General features: G+C 35.0%; 1 protein-coding gene across 5 annotated transcripts; it reads right to left on the reverse strand.

Annotated features, from left to right (window-relative positions):
* Nucleotides 1–165: 165 nt before the first annotated feature.
* Nucleotides 166–18,893, reverse strand: LOC109791147 (uncharacterized protein At5g08430). 5 transcript variants are annotated; one of them, XM_083071326.1, is made up of 12 exons: nt 18,778–18,893; nt 18,353–18,504; nt 17,192–17,271; nt 16,523–16,710; nt 15,159–16,047; nt 13,743–13,855; nt 13,432–13,491; nt 12,301–12,351; nt 11,784–11,855; nt 11,273–11,525; nt 3,047–3,247; nt 166–1,086 (listed from the first exon to the last, which is right to left on the reverse strand). In XM_083071326.1, the coding sequence occupies exons 2-12, from the start codon at nt 18,445–18,447 to the stop codon at nt 518–520; spliced, it is 2,571 nt and encodes an 856-aa protein (XP_082927452.1). In that variant the 5' UTR covers nt 18,448–18,504; nt 18,778–18,893; the 3' UTR covers nt 166–517. The 5 variants fall into 5 exon arrangements, with proteins under 5 accessions (XP_082927452.1, XP_082927451.1, XP_082927453.1 ...); XM_083071325.1 differs by having other exon boundaries at nt 18,712–18,828; XM_083071327.1 differs by lacking the exon at nt 18,778–18,893 and adding an exon at nt 18,591–18,731.
* Nucleotides 18,894–19,719: the final 826 nt, after the last annotated feature.

Here is a 19,719-nt window from a genome sequence, read left to right on the forward strand (position 1 = left end):
AATGAATATTTATTTTAATATAAACGAGGATATAAGTTGAATGTAAAAAAATTGCTGAACAAAAAAAAAACGGATTGTGCTTTCACGTATCCCTTCTTGTTAAGAACTTTAATCAAAAGTTGTGTTGCGAGACATAAGGCACAAAGAATAAAAGTTGGGATTCGATAAGAAAATTCGAAACTTTAAAAGCTTCACTGAGTTGAGCTCCTATTCTGTGCTCAAATTCTATCACAGAAGGAACGAGAGGAAAAAATCATGTTAGAGGCACAAGGCATAAAAAACTTCGATTTGTAATTGTATTGGTGAAATCTACAACCAAAAGAAAACAAAATCATATAAAGTACTTTTAACTTGCAAGCACTCCACGCTGTATTTAATACTATATTTACAATGTTGATGTACTTAAAATTAAGTGATTTCCCTCCATTTCCCTACACGCTTCAGAAAAATTGGTTCAGCGCATCCGCGAGAGGTATTGCCTCTGTTTCACTCTGACCTTTCTTCCAGACCTTGAATTCTAAGGGATATGAGGCACTTTCACTCCAACGTTTGAGTGCATACATTGAATAGGGTCCTCCTTTTTACCAAAAGGACCAACAAAATGCCAAACAGAAATGTCAGGATTCTCCACCGCCTTTCTTCCGACCACAATGTCTGCAACATTGGCCGGTTCATCATCGTCACTTAACACAATGACATTTTTAGTTGAAATGCTAGATTCCTGTTCTTCCACTGGAATAGCTGAGATACTTGTATCCTGTTTGCCACTGACACTTGCAAATGAAATGCTTTGCTTTTTCATCATTGTTTGTTTAACATGCCCAGCAGCACTCAGATTTCTGCCATTTATCATAACAGAACCAGATTCAGTGATCCTTGTTTGAAACAAGCCATACTTCGCCGTATTGCTAAATTCTTCAAAGAGTGTAGCCTCGGGATCATTTTGCCTTGCTTTTGAGGTAGATTGAGGCAGCTTTATTTGAGAAGTGGCTTTATCTTGGGAAGCAGTGTTGACAGACAATTGCTCCACAGAAGCATCAGGAAAGGCCGTACCATCTTGGTTTTCCTTTACTGGAGATTTTGGACCTAAGCCATGAAAATTAACAAAGTGCATAGTCATATTTCACAAATACTTTGTCTACATAAATTGTTCCTGGCTTAATAAAAGCAAGCAAAAGTCACCTTTTAAAGGCATACAAAATGCACCAAATAAAATAGGAATGTAATAATAAAAGATCCACAAAATACACATTAAATTCTAATTAATCTAAGTGACCTTCGTACAAGTAAAACATGGTTTTGGTTGTTTAAAACAGAAAAACTTAAAATTAAGTTTAAATTCTCTGCTTCCTCATTTTGAACATAGGTTAGGATATCTGAGCAAATTCTGGTTGGAATTGCTTGAGTAAATCCTTCATGAAGTCTCATCATGATGCATTGGGATTGTTCCCCTTCCACATGAACTACCACATGAAAGCATGTCCCTGCAGAGCAGAGACTTCACAGCCCTTTGTGTCTTTTTTTCCTCAAGTGCTCCCGGCATCTCAAAATGCTGCAATGACACATTGTGTTGATCTGCCATCATTAGGCTTCTCCTTCAAATGTTGATATCTCTATGCATTCTTTCTGGGATTCTTCAAGAAATTACTTCTCCATTTGGATCAGCTCCAAATATCGGAGCTGTTATACCAATTGATAGAAACGTGGTATCTTTACTAGAAGCAATGGGGATTGGCCTAAATGCAGCCTCGAGGGTGGTGTTCAGTCCCACTTCAACTAGGATGTCCTAAATTGTTATGTCAAATTAAAAAGGAAACATCACTTTTCGAGGCATTTACATCTGAAAATGAAATAGTGTTCATTGCAGGAACACTAGTACAGTTAGAATATAGAGATTGATTGAGTAAATTTGGAAATTCATAGAAGCCATCAGCTCAAACTCGGCCACACAACAGCACTTTATGATTGGCCTGAGATTTGACAAGACAAATATCTGGATGAAACTCCGAATATACAGAATTATCCTCGACAAATCTACTTACACTAAGTAAATTTTTAGTGATTTGAGGAACATGAAGTAAATTTTTGAGAATGAAAGGAACATTAGGACACAATGGTGAAGAAAAAATAGTGGAACCAGATGTTTTGATACTTAAGCCTTGCCCATTGCCTATCTGTATCTGATCAGTACTGAGAATGCAAGAAAGTGAGTGGAGTGAAAGGAGGAATGATGATGGAGTGTGGCAGGGACAGTGGTGGTGTAGAAGAATTCAGAATCATGAGAAATAAAAATCCTAGGATTCTTTCGCTCTTGATACCATATTGGAAGAGAGAGAGAGAGTAAATATGATGTTATTGATGGCTAAATTTGAAAAACTAATGAAATATTGTACATAGGCCTATTTCCCAACTTAGTTGTAAGTTGTAACTAACTGTAGGTCAGTTACAACAAACTAAGAAAGAAAATACAACTGAAATAAAATTGTTATAGACAATATTATAAAAACTAAAAAAGAGAGAAATAATATTCTCCTACACTTATGAAGCTTGGGGAATTCTTGCCTCACAAGCTAATTTTGTGGGGGTTGAGGTAAGTCCTAAGCCTAAATTCTAAGGACAATTGAAATTTAATGCAAGGGACAACAGAGTTAATTTTAAACACTAACAAAAGTTTCTTGACAATCAACTTCTTAGGTTTGAGTAAACCCTTATGGCACTAATCTTGCCTATACTTCAATCAACTCCATAGGTTTGAGTAAACCCTTTTGCCATTTGGGAAATAAACAATGTCACAAGTCTCATTCCTTTTAAGAGCGTTCATTTTTTCCATAACTACTAAATTTTAATTTGGATTATCTAGAGCTTCTTCAATGTTTCTTTAAACAAACAGAACGATAATTTTAGAAGGGAAAGCTTTATGTTTGAAATTGTGTCCAAGATAGGAGATGAACCAAGAAATAGGGTGATTTCTGCTGCAAGTTCTCCTAAAGGGCAAAGACTATAGGGGTATTATAATTTGAATTAGAATAAGGGTGCTTAGGATTACCTGGAACATTTTCAGGAGAGGTTTCTAGGGAATCTTTTTGTTCCAGTGTCAGAATGATAGGCTGAACTTTCTTCTGTTGTAAATTCCTTCGAGTATAAACAAGCAGCTCCTTATTTGACTGTGTTTTTACTCCCACTGTCTGATAATTATCTAATATTGGCACTCCTTTATCATTTTCAATATCTTGAGCAATTGTTTCAACTGGATAAATAGAATACAAGATAGGATAAGGTAAAGACTCACGCAGAAAAGAAACTTCATTAGTCTTTATCTCCCCTGGAAGAGAATTTTCATGAAATAAAGGTTCTCCAAAAGGGTAACATACATACTGATACTGCCATAGAGTTTATTCTCTTGTAGAGCTAAAACTGTTATATCCTTTTTGATTAAAAATATAACCAATGAAAACACATTTTTCACCACAGGGATTAAGTTTAGACCTAGAATTATTGTGTTCATTAACAAAGTATAATCAAATATTTTATTTTAGGCCAGTTAGCAACGTTCTAAAGTTGGATACAGAGATTTGAAGCTGTCTAAAAGTGTCAGGAAAATCAGAACACAGTAGGCATTTTATGTATTAAATATGATGCAATTAAGACACCTCACAAATATCTAGGAACATGCATAGCAAATATGATACATTGAACAAGTTCAAGTAAATGTCTACTCTTTCTTTCGAAGAAACCATTCTATTGAAGGGTGTTTTGATATATAGATTGATGCAGAATTCCTTTTTAGTTTAAAAATACCAAGTATTAAAAAATTTAGTTTCATTGTCAGAGTGAAGAATACTTATTTTTGGATAAAAATGGTTTTCACCCATTTTGAAAATATTAAAATAATTTTGCCACATTAGAGTTATCATACACAAAATAAACCCAACTCAACACTTGTATAACAAATATAAAACTGATTTTGTATTGTATTGATTGTTAGATACTCATAGACACTATATCTTTAGTTTTTTGTTGGGTCTACATAAGGTAATCCGGATATTTATAGGTCTTCGTTTAATAAAAAATCTATTTGAAGTTGTTTTCTATTTTTACAACGCTTTTACCATGAAATCAAAAATCAATTTGACATTCCAATTCGCACTGTGTAGTAGTGGTTATGCTAAATAGTACCTATCTCCACAATTTAAGTCCTTTATGGCCTCAAATGGCATTTTGCATCAAACATCTTGTGCCTATACTAGTCAACAAAATGGCATCAATGAATGTAAAAATAAACACTTAATTGAAACCACCTTGACTACTTTGCTTCATGGTAATGTTCCTCATTGTTTCCAGGGTGATGTCCTTACTATTTGTTATCTCATTTAATCACATACCCTATGTTAAATTCCATCTTAAAAAAAACTGGCATTAAGTAAGGTAGTCCAACAAATATATAAGCCATTCCCCAAGAATTGAGGCAGATAATGTAGGACTTCCCAACACCCCCTTTCATAGATGTCTACCATAACAGGCAACCACAAAGATGGACTATATACTTTGCTATCATGTTAGCTTCCATCCTAAAATCAATTAACATTATGTAAAGTTACCCAATAGATATATAAGCCGAACTCAAAGAATTGAGGTAGACAATGTGTGACTTTTGAACACCTTGGTATGTGCTCAATAATCAAGTTCCTCACTCTAGTGACTCTACTACATTCCTTTAACAATCATTCACCTCTTCCTCATGCCTTTGGATAAAAAATCTTTGTTCAAAATCTTAATTCCGGTCTTTATAAACTTTCTACTCATTCTCAAAAAGGTTATAAATGTTATTCTCCTTCACTATGTTGTTATCTAGTCTCAACAAATGTTACCATCTTTTATTTGCTCCTTTCTTTGAATCCATGTCTGATTCTAAGTTTGTTTCTGCTTTACTACTTCCTCATCTTATTTTGGTCATCTATAACCCACCAAAGATATTTACTAGTCCACATGAACCATCACCTCTACAAGTGTATGATCACTATTGACTCCATCCTTTTGCACCACCACTTAATGTTGGGAACACTTCTAACAAATCCTTTTGCACCACCACTTGAAGTTGGAACACTTCTAACTCTCCTCAAGCTCTAATTCATCTATCTCCAAAGACCCTCTCACTAGAGATTAATCTTCCCATTGCTCTTCAAATAGGTGTTTTCTCTACTTGATACACCACACCACTATTATGTCACTTTGAGCTATCACTATTTCTCTCTTTCCCAATATATTTGACTTTCTGCATTGTCTTTTGTGTCCAATCCTAAGACTACAAGTGAAACTTCAAATCACCTTGGTTGGAAGCAAGTGATGTTTGATGAGATGTGTGCACTTCAAAGAAATCATACTTGGGACCTCATTCTCCTTCCTCTGAAAAAATCCCTAGTGGGTTGTGAATAGGTCTCCACCGTAAAAGTTGTCTCCAATGACACAATGACTGCCTCAAGGCCTTTTTGGTAGCCAAAGATTATAGACATGTATTCAAATTGTATTTCTCAGAATTTTTTTGTCCAGTGGCTTAAAATGTCTTCTGCCAAGTTGTCTGCTCCATAGTTACTATTCAACATTGCCCTTTATTGATGTTAATAATGCTTTTCTCCATGGTGATCTCTTTGAAGAAGGTTATATGGAGCAACCTCCTAACTTGTTGCTTAAGGAGAGTCTTCAAGATCAGTAAGTTGTCCACACAATTCTCTATCTGGCCTTAAACAGTCAGTCAATCAGGGCATGGTTTGGTAGATTTAGTACCCTAGCTAAAGAATATGACATAACTCTCAAAGTGTGGCTATCCACTCAGTCTTCTACCACCATTCCACCATAGGATGTATCTACTTGGTTCTTTATGTTGACAACATTGTTATTATAGGTAGTGATCATGGCATCACCCAATTAAAGCAACACCTGTGTCATTATTTTCAAACAAAAGATCTTGGTAGAATTCGTTACATCTTGGGGATAAAGGTTGTTAAGATAATTCTGTTTAGATATACTAGTTTATCTTCTCCTAAGTTCTAGTTTAGTTTCCTTAGTCAGTTTTATCTAAATCCCTAAACTTTAGGGATTGATTATATTTTATGCCTATTTATTTTATTGTACTCATTCAGATTTATCAATAAGAAATTATTCATATTCAAGTTGGTACCAGAGCACTCTGGTCCAAGAACCCTAATCCAGCAGCCAACATCTAGGGTTTCTAGGGTTTTCGAGTTTTGTCCGCGGTTGTCGGAGTTGACACTGCCTGCACACTCAGAGGTCGCCGATCGGCCTCTCCGTCGCGAGCCACCGTCAGCCGCCGTCTCACGCGCTCTCACGCGCGATTATTGTTGAGGAAGCTCGCCGGCGCGTGGGCTTCACGCGCCGCCCTCCCAGCCTCCGTTTGCGACGCGGTTCACTCCGTTGGACTCGTCGGCCCTCCCTCTTCCCGTTTTGACCCTTTTCAGGTTGTGGGTCACACTCTAGGTGGTCTGTTGGTGGTCGTTTGGTTGCGGCCTCGGAGTTTTGTGGTCGTTTGGTTGCTGCCTCGAAGTTTTGTGGTTGTTTGGTTGCTGTCTCGGAGTTCCGTGGCTGTTTGGTTGCTGTCTCGGGGTTCTGTGGTGGTTTGGTTGCTACCTCGGAGTTCCGTGGTTGATTGGTTGCTACCTCGGAGTTTCGTGACTGATTGTTTGCTGTTTTTCTTCTTTTTCTCTTCATGGCAGAGATTCCTAAGGAGAATCCAAAAATTGAATCTTCCAAAAGGGGGCTGGTCTCCTTTGCCTTTTCTGGATCACCTACTATTACATCTGAAAAACTTAATGGTAAAAATTATTTGGATTGATCCACTGCGGTTGAAATGTGGTTTTTAGGTCAGGGTCTCTATGATCATCTTACTAAAAGGGCGTCCGAAATTGATAAAGAGGTGAGAGATGAATGGCAACGGGCAGATTATCAACTTGTATCTCTATTGTGGCAGTCCATTAAGCCTAAATTAATGGTGCATTTTTGTCCATACAAGACATGCTATGATATTTGGAAGAAGGCTCGAAATGTCTATGCCAATGATATCCAAAGAATATACGAGTCTGTTCATGGTCTGGCAACTCTTCGTATGGTTGATAATGATTTGCCAACGTATTTGAATCGTGCTCAATCCACTATTGATGAGCTCAAGCTAATGTTGGTTAGTGATGATCCTCAACAAATATTAAACAAACTTGATAATATGTTTATGGTGTTTATCCTTCAAGGACTCCACAAAGATTACGGATCTGTTCGAGATCAAATCTTGACAAATCCTGTCATTCCTACAGTAGAAGAACTCATAGATCGACTGATTCGGGTCCCTTCACCAGAGGCAGATCCTCACACAGAATCTGACTCCTCTGCTTTTATCTCTAGTACAGCTGACCGTGGAAGTCGAGGGCGTGGTCGAGGTAAAGGGGGTAGAGGAAACCTCCATTGTACCTACTGTCAGAGAGATGGACATACACGAGACAGGTGTTATTCCTTGCATGGCTTTCCGAGCAAGACAGCTAATGTGGTTCAATCTCCAACTTCAACTCCAGAGCTCAAGATTGAACCGGAGGGCAATCATCCAATCACATTATCTACCGATGATTACCAAGAGTATCTTCAATTGAAGGCAACTAAACAGGCCTCCTCTTCCATCACTGTTGCTCATACTGGTAATTCTACAGTTTGTCTCTCTCATTCTACTTCTATTGGACCTTGGATTTTGGACTCCGGTGCTTCTGATCACCTAACTGGTAATGTCTCCCTTTTCCCTAACCTATCATCACCTAAAACTCCACATCATATCACTCTTGTAGATGGGTCAAAAGTTCAAGCCACTGGTATTGGCCAAATATCACCTCTCCCATCACTACCATTAAAATCTGTTTTACTAGTTCCTGGATGTCCCTTTAATTTGATTTCTATAAGTAAGTTGACTCGGTCACTAAACTGTGTCATAACCTTCACTTCTGATTCTTTCTTGATACAGGACCGGAGTACGGGACAGACGATTGGAGCTGGATCTGAATCACATGGTCTCTACTACCTTCAGCCTTCTACCTCTACCATATGTGCATCTATTGAGTCTCCTGGTTTAATTCATCGTCGCCTGGGTCATCCAAGCTTGAATAAATTAAAGAAAATGGTACCTCATCTCTCACGGTTGGTGTCCTTAGAGTGTGAGTCGTGTCAATTAGGGAAGCATGTTAGAGCTTCTTTTCCTAATAGTATTAATAGTCGAGCTATGTCTCCTTTTGATGTTATTCATTATGATGTTCGGGGTCCTAGTCGCATTCCTTCTCTTTTAGGACATAGGTATTACGTCACCTTTATTGATGATTTTTCTAGATGTACTTGGATATTTTTAATGAAAAATCGTTCTGAGTTATTCAATATTTTCCTAAGTTTCTATTCGGAGATCAAAACTCAATTTGACAAAGTAATTCGGATTTTACGAAGTGATAATGCTAAAGAATATTTTTCAGATTGCTTCAAATCATTTATGGCTTCCCATGGCATTCTACATCAATCTAGTTGCCCTCATACACCTCAACAAAATGGTGTAGCTGAGTGAAAACATAAACATATTGTGGACACTGCTCGTACTCTTTTATTGAATGCCAATGCACCCCCAAAGTTGTGGGGCGATGTTGTCCTCACTGCAGGGTATTTAATAAATCGAATGTCATCGTCTGTCTTGAATGATCAAGTACCTCATTCCCTATTATACCCATTGGATCCCCTTTATTCTGTTCATCCTCGTGTCTTTGGCTGTACTTGTTTTGTCCATGATCTTTTCTCAGGAAGTGCTAAGTTGTCTGCTCGGGCCATCAAATGTGTGTTCTTAGGATACTCCCGTGTCCAAAAGGGGTACCGTTGTTACTCTCCTGCTACGCATCGATTTTACACCAGTGCAGATGTCACTTTCTTTGAAGATACACCATATTTTATTGCCACAGATGTCTCTCCGGTTGACTCAGATCTCTTCTCTCGGGTATTGCCTATTCCTCATTTTGATCATAGTGTGCCTCCTACCACACCTGCTACTTTAGAGGCACCAGATCCTCCCGCACTACCAGGGTCTGACCATCCTCTACACCGATTTGGGATAACCTATGAGCGTCGATCACATACTGTTGTTCCTCCCAATGATTCTTCAATTGAGCCATGTGATTCTACTCCTGCTTCAGTCTCCTCACCTACTCCGGCCCCACCTACCTCAGTTGACTTGCCCATTGCTCTTCGTAAAGGTAGTCGTTCTACTTGTAATCCTCATCCTATTTATAACTTTCTTTCATATCATCGTTTGTCTCCTACCTATTATGCTTTTGTCTCTGCTATTTCTTCTATTACCATTCCCAAGACAGTACAGGAGGCCTTAACCCATCCAGGATGGCGACAAGCAATGATTGATGAGATGACAGCTTTAGACTCCAACCACACTTGGGTACTTGTCCCACCTCCGCTTGAAAAATCTGTTGTTGGATGTCAGTGGGTATTTAATGTTAAAGTGGGTCCTGATGGACAGGTGAATAGATTGAAAGCTCGTCTTGTGGCTAACGGATACACGCAAGTATATGGTTTGGATTACAGCGACACCTTCTCTCCAGTTGCGAAGATGGCCTCAGTTCGTCTCTTCCTAGCTATGGCTGCTATGAGGCATTGGCCTTTGTTTCAATTAGACATCAAAAATGTCTTCTTACATGGTGATTTGGAGGAGATTTATATGGATCAACCTCCTGGGTTTGTTGCTCAAGGGAGGTCTGGTTTTGTATGTAAATTACAAAAGTCCTTGTATGGCCTCAAACAATCACCTCGTGCTTGGTTTGGTCGGTTTAGCAAAGTTATACAGGAATTTGGAATGATTCGCTGCGAGACAGACCACTCTGTCTTCTTTAGACGCTCATCGACACATAGATTTATCTATCTTGTTGTTTATGTAGATGATATTGTGATTACAGGTGATGATCAGGAAGGCATCAAGGCTCTGAAGCAACACTTATTTAAACACTTTAACACTAAGGATTTAGGTCCCCTACGTTATTTTCTCGGGATTGAGGTCGCTCAGTCAAAGTCCGGTATTGCTATTTCTCAGAGAAAATATGCCCTTGATATTCTAGAAGAGACCGGACTTACAGATTGTAAGCCAGTTGACACTCCCATGGATCCTAATGTGAAGCTTATGCCTAATCAGGGGGAGCCTTATTCTGACCCAGGGAGATATCGGAGATTAGTGGGAAAATTGAATTATCTCACCATGACCAGACCTGATATATCTTTTCCTGTCAGTGTTGTAAGTCAGTTTCTTAACTCTCCCTGTGAGAGTCATTGGCTTGCAGTTGTTCGAATCCTTAGATACATCAAAAGATCACCAGGAAAAGGACTTGTTTACAATGATAGAGGACATACAAACATTGTTGGATATTCAGATGCAGATTGGGCAGGTGATGCAAGTGATAGGCGGTCAACATCAGGCTATTGTGTCTTCATGGGTGGTAATCTTGTCTCATGGAAGAGTAAAAAGCAAAGTGTTGTTGCACGATTAAGTACAGAAGCAGAATATCATGCTATGGCTCACACCACATGTGAGCTCTTGTGGCTAAAATTCTTAATTCAAGAGTTGCAGTTTTGCAAGGTTGGTCATATGGAACTAGTTTGTGATAACCAGTCAGCTTTATACCTCTCCTCTAATCCAGTTTTTCATGAGAGAACAAAGCATATAAAGGTTGACTGCCATTTCATCAGAGAAAAGATTCTCTCCGATATCATCAAGACCTCCTCAGTTTGCTCCAAGGATCAACTTGCAGATATCTTTACTAAATCTTTACGAGGTCCTAGGATAACATATATATGTAACAAGCTAGATGTATATGATATATATGCTCCAGCTTGAGGGGGAGTGTTAAGATAATTTTGTTTAGATATACTAGTTTATCTTCTCCTAAGTTCTAGTTTAGTTTCCTTAGTCAGTTTTATCTAAATCCCTAAACTTTAGGGATTGATTATATTTTATGCCTATTTATTTTATTGTACTCATTCAGATTTATCAATAAGAAATTATTCATATTCAAGTAAGGTAAAACAAGCCAAGAGTAGCATGAACAAGAATGCAAAGATAATGCAGGAGACAGGCATTATCAAGGATTTTATATATAGAAATTTGCAAACAAAAAAAAGCAAAAGTAGAAGTTATTAGGACGCTATGTATGTAAAAACAAACAGGAAGTACAGACATGAAAACCTAGCAAACCTGCAACATCTGTTCTATTATTCAGACAATGAGCAAATCCACTGTGTTTGGAATAGCATCCAACTGAGTTACAAGTCTTTCCACTGGCTAATACTGACAAGCCATTTTGCACAAGCTTATCTTCTCTTGGGGAACCTGCTGGGGATAGATTGATATGAACTACATCAGGAATTACTTTTGGAATGTCATTTAGTAACCGTGATTGCTCCAATGGTGTCTCAAGCTTCAGTTTTTGGTCCATGTACTCAGAAAGTGTATAGAATATGGTCAAGGCCCAAACACAAAACTCACAGCTATTATAAAACTTCTTACAGAAAATAATGCAAAATATATTAAAAAAAAATCAAAACAGTAACAACAGCTTTCAGATTAGTTCACAACTCTCCCAAATTTAAGTGATCAAAATATTGATATGCTTGATCAAGCAGTAAATTGGGTAACAATTCATAACACTTTGGCCTTTAGCTACTAATCTGAGGCAACAATCTGAAATGTACATCATGAAAGGATATTCTCTCCTCCATCCCTTTTCATTGGCCTGATCAATACGGTTTTGTAACAATACTAACTCCCTCGGGATCCACTGCAACATAAAGCAAAACATGAAGAAAAATATCGTAAAACTAAAATAAATATGATAGGTGTGGTGTTCTCTTATAATATAAAAGAATCGGGAGTGTTCAATAATGTTAACAAGCATTAGACAAACAAAGCATTAGATAAAAAAGATTAAAGTAACAATTTAAGGGCAGATTCCAAAATTCACTTTGCCTGACATATTTTGTGTTTGCTGGAAAGTGCTTAAGTGAGTCTCATAGTTATAAGATTCTACTCTATGCTTGTATGATGAGTTTTAACCATTGAATTTTGAAAATTAGTAATTAGTTCGTTAGATTTTGCCCTTGTGGAATTTTATGATGCATAGACCATGTTTAATTGGTAGGCAACAAAAAATATCATTTTGAATTGAATTTGATCTTTATAATAGCAAAAGGGATTTAGAAAAAATAAAATTGATATGTACATACATGCTTTATTATATCTTCACGTAGACTTCTGGCTTTCTGCTCAAGCTCCACCTGTCAAACATAAAGAGGTAGTGTAATCTGTCGTTCACATTATTCAGCTATGCCAATAAATTATGTTATTCACACAAGATAAGCTTTCATTGCTTTTTACAATTGATGAAATTAACTCTGTCTTCAATGCTCACAAATCAACTTGTTTTGGTTTCTAACCCAAGATTTGAGTTTACAAATAGAAGTAGCGAATACGAGATTATCTAGCTATTATGACAAGGATCTGCTGCACTTATATGTCCAGCAAAAGATTTCCTAACACAAGTGGATAACATTAGATAACTTTTAAAGAAATTGGTTTAGTAGATAACTACATACTTAACAAATGGTAGCTTCTCAAACTTGGTTCTGTAGTGTTAATGTTAGCTGGATGTGCTTCTATTTTAAATTTCACGTAAGTATTCTAGTAAGATTTAGGTAGTTAAGATCAAGATCTGATCTGATCTAACTCTCCCTATCTTATCCTTGTATTTCTTTTGTAATAAGGCGGATAGGATCTCTTATAGTCAGATCTGCCAATATAACTCGTGTAATTCTGATCAATCAATAATAAAAAATATCTTTATTCTCCTAAAGTTGCAGTTAGGTAAAGCCCAATGGACTGGTTGCCTATAGTGAAGGAGTTAGAATTGGTAAATGATGGTTTAGTTAGAACTCTAACAGATAGGCAGAAATAGACCAAAAAGATTCGGAGAAGAGTGAAAGATACTTTGAGAGGGAGAGATCTTAAGCTCTTGGAATCCTGAGAGGAAAATTCATATTCATTATTTGTCAATAAATGTTGTTTCTCTTTCTGTGTTCTGATCCCGTGGTATCAACTAGATACCTGATGTACTGCAAAGAGGCTTCCATAGATGCAGTGCTACTGTTATTCTATAATTAAACTTGCTTCGCCTTTATTTTTATTTGCAGAAATTTTCAAACATAACCATCATAGTTTTGCACCACATAATGATAAAGTTTATTATTAAACTCACAAAAGACTGACAGGGAAAGTACTCATATTTGATCAGATCAATGAGCATAAAGCTTTTTATGGTACAAACTAAATCACTCACAAGTCATACACAGCAAACTTACTATAGTAGGCTGTTTCAGCAGACCATTTCTCATTCTCTGATACAAATCTTGACATTCTTCCTGCAGATAACACCAAATATTATAAACTTGTAATTGTGAATCCACGGAAAATATATAAACAAACAACTAGGATCAATGTAACTTTGCAGCTAAATCCTGATAGGCATGGTTTCTGAAAACAATATGGATATACAGATCTAATATTAGATATAACAGCGAATTCTACTTGGAAAATATGGCTTATTTTGCTCCAATATCTCCAGAAACAGGAGAAATTGCAGGACAAAATTCTATTACAACAGTATTCATACCTCAGAAAAGTCATCATCTGAAATTTTGCAGATAGGTACATCTTTTGGCAAATTAGAAAGTTGAAGCATAATTTCCTTGTTGATTTCATCATTCTTTAAAGATCTGTTTATTCCTGTATTGATGCAGATATAGAATGTCAGCTACGCATGTTAAAAAGAACGGTAGGCAGTAAACCATCGGTCATCTTGACCTTCTACAATAATATACTATGCACCTAAAGAACACAGTACATAATGCTAAAGATTTTATACTTCATTTTTTTCCTTCTAGATGTGCTTTGGATACAATTTACGACACAGCAGCTTTTTCTTCCAGTTGAATCAAATTGCTGTCAAAATTACATGCATGATCTACTAATTCTTTTAAAAAAAAATAAAAACAATGAAGCTCATGATAGAGTTGTGATGAGCTTAAGCAATTTAATGTTTTAATATTTAAATGTCCCATCATAAAAACTATTATTCAATCAGAATAAAAAGGCAGTAGTTTTCTAAGTAAAAGAAAATGAAAGGCAGACAATATATGTAATTTGACATAATACAGAATGTTTGTTAAACCTATAATTTAGTCACTCTACGTATTGTGGATTCTTAATTTGGTTCTTATATGTAAAAACTTATTAAATTGATTGCTATGTATGCAAATATTACCAGATTGACCCCTATTGTTATATGTTGACGGTTAAATTCCTTACATGCAAATATTGCCGGTTTGATCCCTATTGTTGTATGTTGACTATTAACTTCCTTACACATACATTGTTAATTTAGTCCTTATAAATGTAGTGCATTTTTAATTTGATCTCTACACATGTAATATATTCTTAATTTAGTCCTTGTATATAGAGACCAAATTAAGAATGCATTATATGTGTAGAAACATAATTAAGAATGTTTTAAATGTATAGTGACCAAATTAAGAATGTGGGAAGGAGTTAATAGTGACAAGGACCAAACCAATAATGTTTACACGTATAACAACTGATTTGATAAGTTTTTACATATAGGGACCAAATTGAGAATATGCAACATATATAAGGACTAAATTATATGTTTAGCCAGAATGTTTCTACAATATCTTTGATAATTTTACTTTATTACAAAAATAGTCTGTATAGCTACAGTTCTTTAAATTTGCAGTTTTAATTCTTTCACTCACATATCATACTACAATGCGTACGGTATAAAACAAGGATATTTTACTAAAAGCTGCAACATGCAGGTGCATCTCTTCATTGTGTAACATAAATGCAATTTTATTCAAATTGCATATCAAGAAATCTAATGTTTGTATAGAACATCAGACAGAATTTCAGAAATAAGATGATCAAACAATGAAACATCAGTAGTATATTCGAAAGCCATAAAATTTTATATTTTATGATGGCAGTTTGAAGCCATCACAAAGACAATTACCTACAACTTGTACGAGCAGATGGGAATTCTTCTGTAAATAGTCATATGGGTCAGATTTGACTCTTACATAACTTCCTAGCACTTTGCCATCAAAAGTTTCTGGTTGCTTTGAAATCTCATCCACTAAACTCCTCTTCAAATAGACAAGCTTGAGGTTTGAACCAACAATGGCTGCAAAACAGCTTTGACGCTCTTCAGAAGCTAGGTTCGGATGATGAGATTTTATACTTGAAATTGATTTTCTCTTTCTCGAAAAATTGAATGGTTCGATATAATCTTTATCTTCAGAACCACTACTGATATCCATGTCTTCAAAATTCTCAGCAAAGTGTGTTTCCAGAAGATTTTGTATGCTGTTTCTATTTAATGATTTCCTCCCTAGTAAAGACCTAAGTTGTGCATCACAATGTATCTTTCTCTTTTTCTTAGGGTCAAAAAGGTTGTTTTCTCTGCAATACTCAATAATGATTGAAGTAACATCATGTTCAGAAAATTCTTCGCTCGTGTCTTTACCAATATACTTAAGAAATTCTATGAGACTTCTTGAACCCCATCCAATAAACTCCTTTTTCTTATCTTTCACCTTTCCATTCATTGATTTTAGCTTTTTCATGCCCTTCTTTTTCCTTGCTGATTTTGATCTTGCTGTGTCATTCAGGTCATCAGAATCAGAAACTATAAAGTTACTCATGTCTCCAGAATCACTAGTATCATCTTCCCCTTCACCTATTTCATCTGGATCCAAGTCACGTTTATTTTTGCCGTTCTTAAAAAATCTATGGGCAGAGTATACATGTTGAGAATTCAGCCCTTCTTCTTCTTTGATGATTTCATAATATTCAGAAAATAAGCATTCATATGTATCTTTATCTTTGAAGTCTACCTTTTCCTGTTAATAAAACAGCATGAAAGAATAAAGTGATATAAAAAAGAAATTTGTTTTACAAGTCCCAGAGACAGATAAATGTTTCATACTAAATTCAATGTTTCCCACCAAGAAAAAATGAAATAAAACATTGCTTATGTTTGATGAGAAAATGCTATACGAGTTTGAGAATGTGTTTCTGGGTTTTCCTTCAAATAACATTTTTGTCTTTTCAACACATTAAAAAGTTAGATTTTTTAAGAACAGGTAAAAACACAGAACAAGTGCCTCTGTTATTATTATTGCCCCAGAATAACAATCCTGTGTTGTTTTCATTGGCAATTTTTCCCACGAACTTTGGTAATTCATTTTAAAAAAAAAGTCAATTTGTAGATATAAATAAATGACAAACAAATAGCAATTTGCCTTTTCGATTTTAAATTTAGGATTTCAATTTTTTCTCTTGCTGCATATAAAATGTGATCAAAAACAATCTTACCCCGTCAGAATCAACATCGGCATTTTCTTCAATTAGAAGGGCAAGTTTTGAGCAGTGACGGCAAAATCCTTTGTTCGGTTTGACAGTAGCAAATTCAGCATCATAAAGGCAATTCCCACAAACAGCTTTTGGGCAGCAAAAGCACTTAAACTTAGATGCTTTATGGCAAAGGGCACAAAAATGCAAATCTGAAAAAATAAATTATTCAAGTCTTTCAGTAACAAAGGGATTAAAAGGCATCTTGATTCTTGACATAATCTCTTAAACATGAACAGAGAGAGCAAACGGGGGGAAACATATTTAATCATGACAGCCAATATGTTCTAAATTTTCTATGAAGCATTGAGGCTGCAAATTTCAGCATGGTGTTTTATCACTTTGACAAGAAAAAAAGAAATAGGCCATATGTGAAGTTTCTTTGGAGTTGAACTAGATAAAACCCTGAGTTTTTATTTTTGAGATAATCAAGGTATGCAAGTTCAGACAATAAATAGTGCTCCAAAAATATATTTGCGCATAATTCACAGATATATATAATTGCGCATAATTCACACACACATATATATATATAAGATGAGCAGTTAGATCTCATGGTGGAATCAATTGCATAAAGGAAATGTATTTGACTGTCCTCCAATAAAGGTTGAGTGATAGTTTAAAGCAGCTTACCACAAGTCCATTTACTTCCATTCTCCAAAATCGAATCATCTTTATCCACGCAATGAGGGTGATAAGCTTTAAGGCAATCCCTTCAAGCAACATGAATTAATAACAGTCAAAAAGAAAGTCACTTCCAAGACAATTATGTCTTTAAAAAATGATCCAAATTGAGACACATCATTAATCTAACAGCGGATTGAAGAAACTCGGAAAAAATTCTTAGTAAACAACAATTCTATCAACAAAATGTAAAATAACAGAGCCTAAAGTTCGAACAACTTCTTTGTTAAAGCTACCTAACAATTTCCCATTTTTGCTGCAAGGCCAAGCATATAGTATAAAATAGGAAACAAGCATAAAATGACTGCTACCATTTATAAAATCAGCAGACTAGCACAGGCCAAAATTTATGCACATAACTCATCTTTTTCACAATAATACATGCTCAGACAATAAAACACACATTAGTGAAAAGTCACAGTATAATGTAGTACATAGAAATTCCAAAGCTTATATATTTAAAAACAAATTAAATAATTAGATATTCCTTTTATTACAGATTCACCTGTCACTAGCAAGGAAAAAAGAAGCTCAGTTTAGCATATAAAAGATTTATAGGATTCCATATCCCATTCATTTCGACATTGTCCTGAAAACAAATAGCCTCTTCTATTATAAGAAGCTGATTCCACTTGAACTTATATATATAATAAACACTAAAGCTAATACCCTCGGGTATCATCCCTCCATATTGTGTATGCAACAGCAAACATCATTATGATCACCATGAAAACAAGTTTGCAAGGTTAATAAATGACACAAGTCTTAAGAAAGTAGGTCTGAGTCTAACTCAACCTTACAAATCCAAATTGTAAGTAAAGATTGGTCTCCACTTATAACCTTTTTGTTTGTTTTATCTCTAGTCAATGTAGGATTTTGATTTTTTTTCCGAGACACTCCCTCGTGTCCAACACTAATAGGCTCGATGCATGATAACCGCATTTTCTTCTACCCAACTTTAAGTTCCTAGTTATATTAAGCACAGAAATACGCATAGCTAAAGTTGGTAAACCTCTTCAATTGAAACCATGAGCAGATTAAAAAAGTGCAGAATTACAATTACTGATCCACATTTTTTTTAATATAGTAAGATAGCATGGTGAAACTTACCTATAATCACAGACCATTAATAACCCTCCATCCTTGCACACAAAACACCAGTCCTCAGCAATCTCTTCCTTCCTTCTCTTGTCCTTCCTCACCATCCTGTTTCAGAAAAAGCAAAAACAAACAAAAAAATCCCCAATGTCCCTCAACAGTTCCTGCAAAATGTAGTAGGAATAAGTCAAAATCAGAGGAAAGAAATAGAACTAAAAGGGAGAACTCAGAGAATGCAGTAAACTAAAACCTCAGAAAATAAATAAATAAAATTGTGAGAGGGAAATTGAACAGGAGAACAATCAGCAAGTTGACAAAAGTTTAGAACTTTAAGAAAGATGAAAATGAATTAAGAAGGAGAGAGAAACGACATTGTGATGAATGTTGGTTTGAGAGGAGAAGAGAAGATGCATGGTGTGTGAGAGTGAGTCACTCACTGTGAAGAAAAGAAACGCACGCACGGACGGGAAATGGGCACGCAAAACGAAGAAAGGACCTGAGTCGGATTTTGGTGGGACACAGTGAATATGTTATATGTGAAATATGAATTGGACGCCCAGAAATCAGGAAACAATTTTTATCATTTTAAACGGAAATTCAAAATTAAATCAGTTCGGCTAACTGAAAATGTCCTAAATCTTTTTTACTTTATCGTTTAGTAATAAATAACAATAAATGTAAATACTTAACTTATTATTCAATTGTAAATTTGTAATTAACCATAGAACGAAAATTTTGTTTACTTTCGTAATAATTATTTTAATAAAAATGATTTTAAAAATAATTTATTTTATTCTACAACAATTTTTTAAAAATAATTTGTAACTAATGGTGTAAAAAAATAGTTAATCACCTATATACTGTCCGTGTATAAATTTTTTATACTGGCAACCAATTATATCTTTTAATTGTGTCATGTTACTGTAAACACATTTACTTGACATGACACAATTAAAAAATATAATTGGTTGCCAGTGAAAATTTTTTTTACACTAACAGTGTATAGGTGATTAACTCGTAAGAAAAATAATCCCTCACTTTTTTTAAATTAAACTCTAAAAATATTTAAATTTTTTATAATTTTTTATTCATTGATATTTTCTTTTACTATTGTTTTAATATATGTAATGCACGGGTTAAATAATTATTATATAACTAAAATTTATAATAAATTATATTTGTGAATAAATATTGTATTTAATATATAAGTTATATTTAAATTTTGTATAAATATATATTTTTTAAATATATAAATTATATTTTATATTTATGATAAATAATTTATATTATAATATAAAATTATTTTATTTTATTGATTATTTATTTTAAAATATTAAAAATTCATTTATAAATAATTATGATAAAAAAAATCAGATTAA

This window comes from Cajanus cajan, chromosome 3 (genome assembly GCF_000230855.2).
Source record: "Cajanus cajan strain Asha chromosome 3, NIPB_CcT2T_4, whole genome shotgun sequence".
Classification (NCBI taxonomy): Eukaryota; Viridiplantae; Streptophyta; class Magnoliopsida; order Fabales; family Fabaceae; genus Cajanus; species Cajanus cajan.

What these genes read in the sequence shown, in the direction of transcription:
- LOC109791147 (XM_083071326.1), bottom strand. Translation starts at nt 18,447, where the DNA reads ATGGTGAGGAAGGACAAGAGAAGGAAGGAAGAGATTGCTGAGGACTGG. An exon ending in TGGAAGTAAATGGACTTGTG is followed by an intron (nt 16,711 to 17,191) that starts GTAAGCTGCTTT and finishes TTATTTTTTCAG; the next exon opens with ATTTGCATTTTTGTGCCCTT. An exon ending in AAAAGGGATGGAGGAGAGAA is followed by an intron (nt 11,526 to 11,783) that starts TATCCTTTCATG and finishes ATATTCTATACA; the next exon opens with CTTTCTGAGTACATGGACCA.